The sequence below is a fragment of the Alnus glutinosa genome, chromosome 2 (genome assembly GCF_958979055.1).
Source record: "Alnus glutinosa chromosome 2, dhAlnGlut1.1, whole genome shotgun sequence".
NCBI lineage: Eukaryota > Viridiplantae > Streptophyta > Magnoliopsida > Fagales > Betulaceae > Alnus > Alnus glutinosa.
Window position 1 is genome coordinate 19,968,244 of NC_084887.1, and position 15,034 is coordinate 19,983,277.

The 15,034-nt window shown below is 38.8% G+C and overlaps 1 protein-coding gene across 1 annotated transcript; it reads left to right on the forward strand.

Moving 5' to 3' along the window:
• Nucleotides 1-3,613: 3,613 nt before the first annotated feature.
• LOC133860342 (uncharacterized) lies at nt 3,614-7,279 on the forward strand. The gene is made up of 4 exons (XM_062295968.1): nt 3,614-3,723; nt 3,868-4,025; nt 4,200-4,423; nt 7,265-7,279. Exons 1-4 carry the CDS (start codon nt 3,614-3,616, stop codon nt 7,277-7,279), a joined length of 507 nt encoding a protein of 168 aa, XP_062151952.1.
• Nucleotides 7,280-15,034: the final 7,755 nt, after the last annotated feature.

Below are 15,034 nucleotides of genomic sequence, written 5' to 3' on the forward strand. Positions count from 1 at the left end.
ATCTAGTTTCCTGAGTTTACCTATGATGACAAATAAGTGGGATATTCGAGGTATCACAGTCTCCCAAATCAACTCAAGAGTTATATGCTAATAATCTTCTTAATGAATTGATAGTAAGTCTCCTCCTTATATAGACGGAGTACAAAACAGAATTGAAAGACAATTAGAACACCTTACTTAGATTCCTACGTGAGACATAAGTCTCTTATAATCCTATTGGAACATGAAGTTCCTTATTTATCCATTAGAGACTTGCTTTAAGAGCTAGCTTTCTATTCCTACTCAAATTCATGCTTTAGGAGCATTGACTTCTCCTTAACTCTTATCTAAACTTCAGCCACCACTTGGATCTTCAATCACGGGTCCACTTGTGTCTTCAATTATGACTCCAGGGAACTTCCTTAAGCCACGTTAGCTTCAGTTACTTCAGCCACGTATCCTTCAGACACTCCAAATTCTACTTCTTTAAGAAGTCCTTCGCTCATAGGAGTGTAGACCTGTAACACTCCTTCCCTCTTAGGATTGCCCTTGCCCTCAAGGGCAAAATTTGGATAACAAAGCTGGAAATCAAACAATACCTCCCAAGTTGCATCGGCATGGGAATTGGCTTGCCAGTGGACAAGGAGTTATGTTAAGCGCCGAATGTTGCACATACTAGCTCTTTAACTCGCATATGTTAATTCATTAGCGTTCTTATTTATTTAATTTTGTGTTTGTTTTCATGTTTCAATACTTTATAAGATAGATGCAAGAATTATAGTGGAAATTTGACTTAAAAGATACTTTGGAAGTATGCTGAAGACCCTGGGATCGAGCACACCAGAACAAGAGCTCAAGCGCACTTATGCTTGACCGCCTCACCACTTAGGCGTGAATGCACCTACGCTTGACCGAATCATCACCTAAGCTCAAGCACACTTCCCTTGGGCTTGAGCGCATGCAAGCGTATTGTACACGGCATGAGTCCTTTTTCAACTTGGATTGGAATTTCAAATAATGAAAAGAATTGTTCTTATTCTACTCGGACTAAGAGACCTATTTACAATTTTTCTAGGATTCCTATGGCTTCTAGAGTTGCTCTAATCCTTATAAATATGCCTCTAACCATTGAAAAAAAAACACACAAGCTTTGGGGAAGAATCAAATGTTACTTCAAAAATGAGGTTTTCTCTAGTTTTTATTTTCCTTTATTATTTGCTTATGAGGATGATTTCCATCCAAATTATGTGTCATGTCTCTTTAAGTTTTTCAATTTGCCTTGTTACAATTCATATATTGATGCTTAACTTGATTAATTCTAGTTTCTTGAATTCCCTCGCATGTTTATGTTAGGCCAGCATATTCTTGTAGTATGGATTTGTTATTTAGGCCAATTTGGATGACCGAGTCCTGGGCATAATAGAGTAACGAAAGAACCCCGTTACAGGTTCTTGCATTAATCAACATGAAGACAACTGGAATAGATACCATGTTCTGGCCTAGGTGTGTTTACTGATTTCTATAGTTTTATGCTTTCTTGAAAAATAACTTAGTAAATACCATGCTAAATCCTTCAAGAAAAAAAAAAAGAGTTAGAGTAGATACCATGCCTAACTCATTGCTTAGGGAAATCAATACTTTAGGAGAAGATATCATTCCCTTGTAGCTGGTAAACATTAAGCATCATGTTATGATTATAGTATTGTGCGTATTGTGAATCTTAATGAGTATGATTAGCGATGGATATCGAAGCCCTACTTTTTCTTCTTAATATTTCAATTTAATGTTTTATCTCATTTCATCCAAGATCTTTATTTAGGAAAATCTCTTTAAGCATAGTTTATACCAATCCTCATGGAAATAATCTTGTATTTGTCTTCTATACTATTGTTTTGATCTTGTGCACTTGCGAGTAAAACATACAATTATTTACCTATTTATTTAGGTAGATATTTGCACAATAAGTTTTTTGTGCCATTGTTGGGGATTGTGTTAAATTGTGTTCTTAAAGTTTTTCCTTTTATTTTAGTTATTTCTATTTATGTTCATTAAAAAAAAAAAAAAAAAAAAACTTCTTATCTGTTTCTGAGTTTTCTTTTCTGCAGAATTTAGAATCTGGTCTTGTGTTTGAGCGCACAAGCCATATACTCTCGAGTGCAACTGAGATCGAGCGTAGTAGTAATCGGGATCGAGCACATATCTTCCAAACAGTAGCACTAAAGTTGTTGTCCACTGCTACAGTATTTTCTGCTTATGCACGGTTGTCGATCTCAAAATTTCAACCTCATTCCATACAATCCATAGGCACACCTACATAGGATCGAAATTGAGGAAAAGATAGCAGAAGCACATATAGAGAATCTGCCCGAGCGAAAGCCGATGAAGAGTTCCTTCATACCACAGAATCTAAATCAACCATCTTGCATTGCTTTCCAGCCAAATGTGTAAAGCAATTTTAATTTGTCTCCTCATCTACTCAATATGGATCCACACTATAGAGGCACACCTACACAGGATCCTTATCTACATATTTGGGACTTCTTTGATCTTTGCAAAACACAAAACATCCATGGCTTAAACATGAAAGGAATCAGGTTAATTCTCTTCCCTTTTTCCTTAAAAGATAATGCTACGTTATGGTTGAATTCTTTAGTTGCAGGGTCTATTCACTATTGGAAGGAGTTAGCCATAAAGTTATTGAAAAAGTTCTTCCCAACCCAAAGTACTTGGCAATTAATGAGGGAAATTCAAACCTTCCAACAAAAAGATGGAGACCTATTCTTTAAGGGGTGGGAGCACTTCAATGAGCTACTTCTCAAAGTCTCACATCATAACCTATCTCAAGACGATCAAGTATAAGCTTTTTATGAAGGTTTAAATGATTCTAACAAAAGTCTTGTAGATTCAGCTTGTGGAGGCGTGCTAATGGAGAAAAATAGCGAGGAGGCCATAGAAGCCTTTGAGACTTTAACCAAGAACTCCTAACAATTCTCATCCCAAGAGAGGAAAGGACTCAAAGGAAAGGGCATATATGAAGTGAATATAAATGGCGGAGTTCAAACTCATATGGCTACCATGGAGAGAAAGCTGGACATGCTAGTGAAAGCCATGACTACTCATAACATCTCTCTCATTCAACAGATTGCACAAGTTGAGGTATGTGCCATATGTTTCCATTCCGACCTTACCACTGAGACTTGCCCCATGTCTTCATTTACAGATCAGGAGCAAGCAAATTATGTGGGTCAGAATAACTATCCTCCAAGAAACAATCCATACTCTAGTACTTACAATGCAGTGTGGCGAAACCATCACAATCTTTCATGGAGTAACAATCAGAATGTGCAGAATCCACAAGGGCAGCAAAAAAATTTTCCAGCAAGGAAATAACTATCAAGCTCCACTATACTCCAATTTTTGACTACGTAACAACATACCAATGCTCATACCAGTCAAACTATTCAAAGATTGGAGGCCACTACTAGTTAAGCTATTCAAAGACTGGAAGAACAAGTGGGGCAACTGGCCAAAGAACTAAGCAAGAGAAAGAAGGGAGAATTTCCATCCCAAACAATACCCAATCCAAGAGGTTATGAGCAACTCATGGCTGTAACAACCCTCAGAAGTGGGAAGAATGGGTAACAAGGTGGGAATTGATGAGACAGTACCAGCATCTCCAGTTGAAGCCACTACTTCCAAGGTAAGTGAAAAGGAGAAGGTGAATGCACCACCTTTCCCTCAGAGGTTAGTAAAGACAAAGAAAGAAAAACAACTTCTGGATATTTTTGTGACTTTGAGAAAAGTTAAAGTAAACATTTCTTTATTAGATGCAATTCAGTAAATTCCTTCTTACGCTAAATTTTTCAAGGATTGTTGCACTCATAAAAGGAAGTTTCAAGACTATGAAAAAGTTGTTTTAACAGAAAAGGTAAGTGCAGTGCTATTGAGAAAGTTGCCACCAAAGCTAAAAGATCCAGGTAGTTTTGCTATTCCTTGCAGGATTGGTGACCAACTTTTTGATCGTGCATTGCTAGATTTGGGAGCAAGTATCAATTTGCTGCCATACACTATGTATGAAAAATTGGGTTTGGGGAAGCTCCAACCAACCTCAATCATCTTACAATTGGTAGAAAAAATCATTAAAATACCGAGAGGTATCTTGGAGGATGTCCTGATAAAGATATATCAATTTATTTTACCTGTTGATTTTATTTTGCTAGCTATAGAAGAATCCCCTATGTCATTGCATTTACCTATTATTTTGGGAAGATCCTTTATGAGAACTGCAGATACTAAAATTTGTGTGAAAAAGGGTATTGTGAGTATGAAGGTGAACGGGGAGAAAATAGAGTTCAAAGTTTTTGATGCATTAAAACCACCCCAAGATAATCTTGATTGCTTTAATATCCGTATGCTTCAAAATGCTGTGGAGGAAGTTTTTCAGGTAATTGAACTTTGGGCCTAGGGACGACGATGTGAAATTACATTCTGTCCAAAACACTGCATGTCCTACGCTCGAGGGCAATTCAATCTAGGCTCGAGTGCATCTGTCCAGATCAGTGGTACTGAGGCCACATCCTGCACTGAAACTGCTATATCCTTTACGATTTTTGTTTATTTTTATTTTTTTTTTGTTTTATTTTCTATTTTGTTTGTCTAGCTAAAGACGTTAAGCTTAGCGCTCATGAGAGGCAAGCCATCTTGTCACAATTTTTTTCCTTCTCTTTGTAGTTTTGTTTTTCAGGAAAAGTGTGTTTGCATTCAAGTTTGGGGGTATGCTACGGGCCATACCTAGTCCAACCAGTTTTCTCATCTCCCTGGTATGATCTCCATTTTCTCTACACATTGAGGACAATGTCTAATTCAAGTTTGAGAGTATGGGAAACACACACACACACTTTATCCAATATTTTTGAAATTGCATATTCATGTTATTTTTAAGACTTTAGTTGATCTAAAATTGTGATTTGAATTTCATTGGTGAGCTTAGAATGTTGAACACATGATCATTTAAAAAAGATTCTAAAGTCCTACTGCTTACTTTTGGCATCTAAAGATTCATTTGTTTCAATTTAAACTATTACGAGCACATTAGCACATAGTTTGTGAGGATTGACATATGAACCTGATTGTGTTTGTTTTGATGTCTTGGGTTATGCTGGGTGACTTGCTTGATGGATATTTTGGCATATATATATATATATAAAATAAATAAATAAATAAAATAAATTTTATTTTTGAAATTTTCACTTAGTAACTGGACTACTTGCCTCATTAAACACGGGATGTTCACGTCAAAAGGTAAGAAGTTTGGATCGGTTAAAAGTTATGGCTAGTTTAGTTCTGTAACCTTTTTTACTCGAGTTAGTAAGTTCTTAGGGGTGTTTTTACACCTAGTGCCCTAAAGCCATCTAGTTTGGAGCATTGGCCTATTACTCGCTACATGGGTCAATTAGAAAGCTTAAGGGAACTAAACATTGCACAACCTGAAAAAAAAAAAAAAAAATGAAAAGAATAAAGCTCTTACTAGTAGGCCATGGTTATTCATTATGATGAGAACCCCAGTGAACTTTAAGGTATTGAGTTACTAGACATTGAAAATAATTTGAAGCCTCATGATTATGTGCTAGTTCACTTTACATGTTAGTTTGTAATTGACCACATTTTGTTGAACAAAATCACTTCTTTGTAAATATGCTTTTTAACAGGGATTCCGCTATTCAGAAGTGCTTCCAGAAGATTCTGCACAGTTTGCAAGTCAGAAAATTCAGTTCCCTATCAGCCGTCCGGACGACGTGTCATACCGTCCGGACGCCCATCTGTCTAAAGCATGATCCGTCCGGACGATAAGAAATTTCCGTCCGGACCTTCCCCTGTGTCGAGAAGTTTCGAACTACTTTAGCTTGCATCCGTCCAGACGTTTCAACAGCACATCCGGACGACACTCAGTGCTCGACAAGCTTCAGGATTTCTTTCCAAAACACAGTTATGGGAAGATCGCTGCAACCGTCTGGACGACGTGGATTCCCGTCCGGACGCGCTCATCCATAAGGCAAGTATCGCATTCAAAAGCCAGACCTCCGGATGCCAATCAGCATGGTCCGGAATCGCGTGCATCAGATATGGAAATTGCATGCATCAAATCAACCGTCCGGACGATCATCCCCTGGTCCAGACGTACGAAGCCTTTATATGGAAATTACTTGCAGCAGAAGTACAACCGTCCAGACGCGGCTCAAAAACAGGAAAGAATTTCAGCGAAATTCTTGGGAAATCGATCGCACAGTTGTCCGTCCGGATGGAACCTAGTTTTTATTAAGCCAGACGCTCATTTGAACCGTCAACCTATAAATAGAGGTCCTTAGGCTTGAGAACATCAAGAATTCAGTATTGAATTCCATTAGTGCTTAGAGAGCTATATTGTGAGATTATTGAGCTGAGTTTATCTCTCTGAAGCCGTTGATGTGTGTGTTGTTGCTGTGCTTAATCTGAAGTCTATCTTAGGGGTTGGTCCTAAGGTAAAGGATTCCATTTAAGACCCCTTCAGGTAGGAGACGTGGTTGGGAGGCGTTCGTGTTGGGTTACACGTTAGAGAGCAAGGTACGACCACTACATCAGGGGTATGTGAGTGCTACTACTTTGTAACTAGTCTTGTCTTCTGAATAGTGGATATCCTGGATTTGGCTGTCCCGGAGTGGTTTTTCTCATACTGAGTTTTCCACTTCGTTAACAAAAAATTCTTGTGTTATTTAATTCCCGCACTATTATTATTTTGTTAACACTTTGTGCACACACATACTTAGAAGTCAATTTCAATTTTTCATTGCATTTAATTAAACTTGTGATGTCTCAACCTGTCATTTGTAAGGGGTTAGACTTTGGAATTCCATTTCATTTTGAATATGTAGTTTATCCTTTTAAGCTTGCTAATGAATGAAAATCATAATTTTGGTGATATTTCACTCTTTTGGATAACATGATTTGTATAATGTTTGTAGGTATCATTCATGACAAATCCTCACGAGACTTCACTCGTCTACTAGGGAGTCCTAGGTGTTTAAAAGGCTTGTTGCATACGCTAAATGCAATCGTACATCCCACGAAAGAAGGATTTATTTTGTTGCTTTTCAGTTTATTTTCTATTTTGTATAACTAATGGACTAGCAATATGTAAGTTTGGGGGTGTGTTAAGCGTCGAATGTTGCACATTCTAGCCCCTTAACTCGCATATGTTAATTTCTTAGCATTGTTATTTGTTTAATTTTGTTTTGTTGTCATGTTTCAGGGCTTTATAAGATAGATGCAAGAATTTTAGAGAAAATTGGACTCAAAAGACACTTTGGAAGTATGCTGAAGACCCTGGGATTGAGCACACAAAACAAAGGCTCAAACGCACTTACACTCAAGCGCCTCATCACTTAGGCGCGAGCATACATGTGCTCGAACGCATCATCACCCAAGTTCGAGCGCATTTCCCTTAGGCTCGAGCGCATGCGAGCGTATTGTACATGGATGGAGTCCTTTTTCAACTTGGATTAGAATTTCAGAAAAGGAAAAGAATTGTTCTTATTCTAATCAAACTGGGAGGCCTATTTACAATTTTTCTATGATTCCTAGGACTTTTCTAGATTTCCTTTAATCGCTATAAATAGGCCTCTAACCATTAAAGAAAAAACACACAAGCTTTGGGGAAGAATCAAAGGCTATTTCAAGAATAAGTTTTTCTCTAGTTTTTCTTTTCCTTTATTATTTCTTATGAGGATGATTTCCATCCAAATTATGTATAACTAATACTTTAGTTAGGGCTGGATTGAAGCCCTAATCATGTGTCTTTAAGTTTTCCAATTTGCCTTGTTACAATTCATATATTGATGCTTAACTTGATTAATTCTACTTTCTTGAATTCGTCGCATGTTTATGTTAGGCCAACATATTTTTGTGGTATGAATTTGTTATTTATGTCAATTTAGATGACCGAGTCTTGCGCATAATAGAGTAACAAAAGACATCGTCATAGGTTCTTGGATTAATCAACATGAAGACAACTGGAATAGATATCATGTTCCAACCTAAGTGTGGTTACCAATTTCCATAGTTTTATGCTTTTCTGATAAACAACTTAATAGATATTATGCTAAATCCTTCAAGGAAGAAAATAGTTAGAGTAGATACCATGTCTAACTCGTTGCTTAGAGAAATCAATAGCTTTAGAGAAGATACCATTCCCTAATGGCTGATAAACATTAAGCATCATATTATGATTGTAGTATTATGCGTATTGTGAATCTTAATTGAGTATGATTGGCGGGGGATATCGAAGCCCTACCTTTTCTTCTTAATATTTCAATTTAATATTTTATCTCATCTCATTTAAGATCTTTGTTAGTTTGTGATTGACTACATTCTATTAGACAAAATCACTTCTATGTAATGTTGCTTATTATTCAGGGATACTGTTATATTCAGAGTCTACACTTCAGTTATGTGCTTCAAGAAGACTTTGTCCAAAATTCAAGAAAGTGAAGTTCAAGACCTTTGCATCCGTTCAGACGACGTGGTATTCCGTCCGGACGCTCATCAGTCAAGCAACATCTGTCCAAACGACAAGATTTTTCAGTTCGGACTCCCATTTATGTCCAGAAGTTTTGAATTGTTCCAGGTTGCATCCGTTCGAACGTCTCAGCAAGACGTCTAGACGTTTTTCAATGTTCGACAAGTAAAATGATTTCCTTTCCAAACACAGATATAGGAAGATAGCTGCAACCGTCCGAGCGACTTGGTTATTCCGTCCGGATGCTATCCTTTGATAAGGCAAGAAGTACAGAAGATTTACAACTGTCCGGACGTCAGTCTACACTGTCTGGAGGCTCAGTCCTTATTATGGAAATTACGTGTAGCAGAAGTGCAACCTTCCGGACACTAGGGCAACACCGTCCGGAGGTGGCCCTATTCAAGAAAGACTATCAGTGAATTTGGAAAACCGATTGCACAGTTGGCAGTTCGGACGCCCTCAACTACCGTCTGGACGCCGCCTAGAGAAAAACGATTTAGACTCGATTTAGGTCTTCTATAGCCTATATATAGAGGCCTCTAGGCATGTAATTTGTAAGAATTCGGTATGGAATTCCCTAGTGCTTAGAGAGTATATTTTAGGAGTTATTGTGCTGATCCGTTTGCTCTCAAGCAGTTGCCAAAGTGTCGTTGCTGTGTTTGTGTGAAGTCTATCTTAGGAAGGAGCCCTAAGGTAAAGGATTTCATTGAAGACCCCTTCAAGTAGGGGACTTGGTTGGGAGGCGTTGACATTGGGTTATGTGTTAGAGTTCAAGGTACGACCACTGCATTAGGGGTATGTGAGATTATGAGTGCTACTGTTTTGTAACTAGCTTTGTCTTCTGAATAGTGAAATCCTGGGTTTGGCTGCCCTGGAGTGGCTTTTCTCTTAATTGAGTTTCCACTTCGTTAACAAAATATCTGTCTCTTTTAAATTTCGCATTTTGATATTTTGTTATACGTTGCACACACACACGTTAAATTAGAAGTCACTTTAATTTTCAGTTAGTATCAGAGCTTGGTACACTCTGTTTAGATTTATTTCTTAAGTATTATCCTTTTGACTTATATTTTTTTTTATTATGTCTCAAAATCTTATGACCGTTCTTGCCTTTTATGGTACAAACTATGGCTATTGGAAAGCTCGTATGCGTTTCTTTTTAAAAATCTATTGATTGTTGAAAAACTGTTGAAACTGGTTGGACTGAGCCAGCATATACAAATATTGAGCTTGTAAATGAAAAGAACGCACGACTTTCCAATTACAAAGCCCTCCATGCTCTATGTCAAGCACTTTCACCGTCTGAATTTACAAAAATTTCAAACTATGGAACTGCTCAAGAAGGATGGCAAATCTTAGAAACAACATATTGTTAGTTTGTAATTGGCCACATTTTGTTGGACAAAATCACTTCTTTGTAAAGATGCTTTTTATCAGGGATTCCGATATTCAGAAGTGTTCCAAAAGATTTTGCACAGTTTGCAAGACAGAAAAATCCGGTTCCCTGCCAGCCGTCCGGACGACATGTTATCCCGTCCTGACGCTCAGCTGTCCATTGCACCAGCCGTCTGGACGACGTGTCAAACCGTCCGAACGCACATCAACTAAAGCATCATCTGTCCGGACGACGTGGATTCCCATCCGGACCTTCCTCTATGTCGAGAAGCATCGAACTGCTCCAGCTTGCATTCGTCCGGAAGATCCTCAGTGTTCGATCAAGCTTCAGGATTTCTTGCCAAACACAGATATGGGAAGATTGCTGCAACCGTCCGGACGACATGGATTCCCGTCCGGACGCGCTCATCCATAATGTAAGTATCGCAATTCAAATCCAGATGTCCGGACGTCAGTCAGCATAGTTCGGACACGCGTGCATCAGATATGTAAATTGTGTGCATCAGATCAGCCGTCCTGACGACCGTTCCCTTGGTCCAGACGCGTGAAGCCTTTATATGGAAATTACTTGCAGCTGATGTGCGAATGTCCGGACGACAGGGCACCATCGTCCAGACGCGGCTCTCAAACAGGAAAGATCTTCAGCGAAATTTTCAGAATTTTGGTCGCACAGTTGTCCGTTCGGACGGCCTATGACCACCATCAAGACAGCGCCCAATTTTATCAAGCCAGACGCTCATTTGAACTGTTAGCCTATAAATAGATGTCCCTAGGCTTGAGAACAACAAGAATTCGGTATTGAATTCCACTAGTGCCTAGAGAGTTATTTTGTGAGGTTATTGAGCTAAGTTGATCTCTCTAAAGCCGTTGCTATGTGTGTCGTTGCTGTGTGTGCTGTTGCTGCACTTAAACTGAAGTCTATCTTAGGGGTTGGCCCTAAGATAAAGGATTCCATTGAAGACCCCTTCAGATAGGAGACTTGGTTAGGAGGCTTTCGTGTTGGGTTACACATTAGAGAGTAAGGTACGACCACTGCATCATGGGTATGTGAGTGTTACTACTTTGTATCTAGTCTTGTCTTCTGAATAGTGGATATCTTGGGTTTGGCTGCCCCGGAATGGTTTTTTTCATCTTGAGTTTCCACTTCATTAACAAAAATTCTTGTGTTATTTATTTTCAGCATTGTTATTTTGTTAACACATTGTGCACACACACACTTGCTTTATTTAGAAGTCAATTTTTTATTTTTTATTTTTCACATATGAAGGCACAAAACTTGTTAAATTTGCCAAACTTCAAATATTGATATCTAGATTTGAAGAGATTAAGATGTTTGATGATGAGACATTCGGAGAGTTTTACTCTAAGAGGAGCGACCTAAGAAACTCAATGGTGAGTCTTGGGAATAAATCATCGCCCGACCTTTAACCTCGTAACAATCTTACTCCAGCAAAAGTATCTCACTCACGCAATAGTATAAAAAAAATTACTTTCGTTGAATAAATTGCCCAACAGAACAGAGTTTTAGATATAGGCTATCTACTTATTCTAGTGGAATTAGGAAAAATGGCAACTACCTAGAGGATAACATAAACGATAAATCAAATCAAATCTATACAAGCCTAGAACTACTAAAAGCTATCACAAAAGAAACTCTATCTTGATGAGAGGATCTTATGGAATACAACCCATTGGCAAATTGAATTCTCGTGTAAATTAATTTTTCCCAACAGATGGACATGTCGTGTGACTTGATCTCCAAAACTTGTACGAATTGTGACTTCTTGGAAAATAAATGGCAATATAATAAAAGATAACTAAACATGGTTGTATATAAAAGACTTTGTACTTCGTTATATTGCCCCCTCAAGAAAAGAAAAAAAGAACCCGCCTCGGGCAAGTGGCGAGACTTATAAAGATCACATAAATGAGGATTTAACCTTTGAACTTCCTCAATTTGTAACTAGCAACAATCATACAGCAGCGTATTACACCATTTAACCAAAAACATTTGGCAGCCTCCCAGCCTAGTACAAACCAATTGATCATCAAGAACAACCTCAATTCCTTCCATAGGCTTAACATGAGTGGGTATATTTATAAGAGTAAACTACAATAGAGGAATACAAGCGGTTGCGGTTAGCGGTTATTACCTCTAACCGCCAACTGCAACTGCCTTAGGCAGTTATTGAATTTTCATTACCGCAACCGTTCGGCCGTAAGCGGTTAACAGTTTTAAATAACCGCTAGTTAGCAGTTATTGAAAATCATAACTGCACCACATAACTGTTTTTTATAAAATGTGTCTTTTGGGCCTATTTTTACTTTTTTCTTACCTTCATTGAGACTCTTTGTAAGGCCTATTTTAGATGGTTTTGGGCCTTTTTAACAAGTATGTGCAATAGTGCGTAACAAAATATCACAATGCGGAAAATAAAGAGATCGATATTTTGTTGAGGAAGTGAAAACTCAATTAAGAGAAAAACCACTCCGGGGCAACCAAACCCAGGATATCCACTATTAAGAAGACAAAGCTAGTTACAAAGCAATAGCACTCACATACCCTTATGCAGTGGTCGTACCTTGAACTTTAACGTGTAACCCAACACGAACACCTCCCAATCAAGTCACCTACTTGAAGGGGTCTTCAATGGAATCTTTTATCTTGGGGCCAACCCCTAAGATAGACTTCAGTTTCAGCATAGTAACAACACTTGGAAACGGCTTGAGAGTGAGCAGATCAGCATAGAAACTCTAAAATATAACTCTCTAAGCACTACGGAATTCACAACCGATTCTTACAATTCTCAAGGCTAGGGGCCTCTATTTATAGGCTACAGGTTCAAATGAGTGTCTAACTTGAAATACCTAGGCGTCGTCCAGATGACAGACATAAGGCGTCTGGACGGACAATTGTGCAATCGGCTTTCCAAATTTTGCATAAATTCTTTCCTAAATTGAGCCGCTTCCGGACGGTGTTGCCTTAGCGTCCGAACAGTTGCACTTTAGTTGCACGCAATTTCCATATCAAGGCTTGGCATGTCCAGACCATAACATCTGTCGTCCAGACGGTTGATTTGATGCACGCAATTTTCATATATGAAGCTTGAGCGTCCGGACCATGAAGACTAACGTTTAGACGTCTTGATTTTGAATGCACAACTTGCCTTATGAATGAGTGCGTCTGGACGAGAATACACATCATCCAAACGGTTGCAGCTGTCTTCCCATATCTGTGTTTTTGGAAAGAAATCCATTGCTGATCAAACACTGGGCGACATCCAGATGTGCTACTGAGACGTCCGGATGGAAGCAAGTTGGAGTAGTTTGAAGCTTCTCGACACAGGGGAAGGTCCAGATAGAAAGTTCTCATCATTTGGACGGATGATGCTTGGACAATTGAGTGTCCAGACGGTATAACACGTCGTCCAGACGGATGCACTGGAATGCTAGAATCTTCTCAAACTCTAAATAGCGGCCGGACGATTTGCCATTACTTCCGAATGGATGCAACCTTGAATAATTCAAAGTTTCTAGACGCTGATGGGCGTCCGAACGGTTTTGCCATCTCGTCCGGACGTAAGTTGTTGACTGATGAGCGTTCGAACTCTTAGATTGGGTCGTCCGGACGGAAACATGGGATCTGACTTCTCTGAGTTGGAATTTGTACAGAATCTTCCTTGAATACTGAAATAGCCTTCTTGATGCTTATGACAGTTGCAGCTTGTCATAATAAGGCTCTTTTCACATCAGAGAAATAAACTCTGAATATCTGAAGACTCTGAAATATACGGCATCTCTGTGAAAGCAGCGACATCACATAGAAGTGATTTTGTCCAACAGAATGCAGCCAACACAAAAACTAACAAATATTATTATTATTATTATTATTATTTTGATGAATAAATATCAATTTCGTTAAATTCAAAATGAAAACCCCATATCAAACGCATCAAAACGACGTTGTTTTGTATATTATTATTATTATTATTATTATTATTATATATAAGGGTAGGCGGTTAGCGGTTATTAACCACCTTCGTCTACCCCTAAACCACTAACCGCCTCGCCATATCCGGTTATTCTATTTTTTATCAACCGACAACAAAACAAGTTATGTAGTTATTAGGTGATTAATAACTATCCACTTGTACACCCCTATACTCTAGAACATACTTCTCAATATGGCCCTCATACGGAATTAGATCCTCACATTGAACACAGGACTAAGGTGGAGTGTAGGAGAATGTTCGACGTAGTATGCATTAGAACCTAGTTTCTATAATATTTTAAAAGGACCCGTTAATCGATGGTGAAGTTTTTAGAACACTCCCTTAGGAAAACACTCAGGCCTAATCCATATGAGGACAAGATCTTCGGGCTTGAACTCCACATAACGCCTATGTTGATCTACATGGTGTTTGTATTTTTCAGATATGATGACAAGGCGCTTTCGTACCTGTTAGTTTGTGATTGGCTACATTCTGTTGGACAAATCACTTCTTTGTAATGATGCATTTAAACAGGGATTATGTTATTCAGAGGTCTTCTAGAAGATTTTGCATAGTCTACAAGTCAGAGAAATCGAATCCCTTGCAGTTGTCCGGACGACGCGATATACCATCCGAATGCCCAACTGTCCAAAGCATCATTAGTCCGGACGACGAGAACTTTCCTTCAGGACCTTCCTCTGTGTTGAGAAGCTTCGAACTACTCCAGCTTGCATTCGTCCGGACATTTCAGCAGCATGTCCGGAAGACATTCAGTGTTCGACTAGCTATGGGATTTCTTTCCAAAACACAGATATGTGAAGATCGCTGCAACCGTCCAGACGATATGGATTCCCGTCCAGACACTCTCATCCATAAGGCAAGTAGGGTATTCAAAATTCAGACGTCCGGACGCCAGTCTTCATGGTCTGAACACGCGAGTTACATATATGGAAATTGCGTACATCAGATCAACTGTCCGGACGACCATTCCTATGGTCCGGACGCACGAAGCCTTGATATGGAAATTACGTGCAGCTGAAGTGTGACCGTCTGGATGACAGGGCAACACCGTCCAGACGCGGCTAATATCAGGAAAGAATTTCAGCAAAATTTTGGA

Excerpts from the sequence above, each read along its gene's own strand:
- LOC133860342 (XM_062295968.1), top strand. The coding sequence starts at position 3,614 with ATGGGTAACAAGGTGGGAATTGATGAGACAGTACCAGCATCTCCAGTT. Across the intron at positions 3,724-3,867 it reads GCACCACCTTTCCCTCAGAG|GAAGTTTCAAGACTATGAAA; the intron begins GTTAGTAAAGAC and ends CACTCATAAAAG. Across the intron at positions 4,026-4,199 it reads ATTGCTAGATTTGGGAGCAA|CTATAGAAGAATCCCCTATG; the intron begins GTATCAATTTGC and ends TTATTTTGCTAG.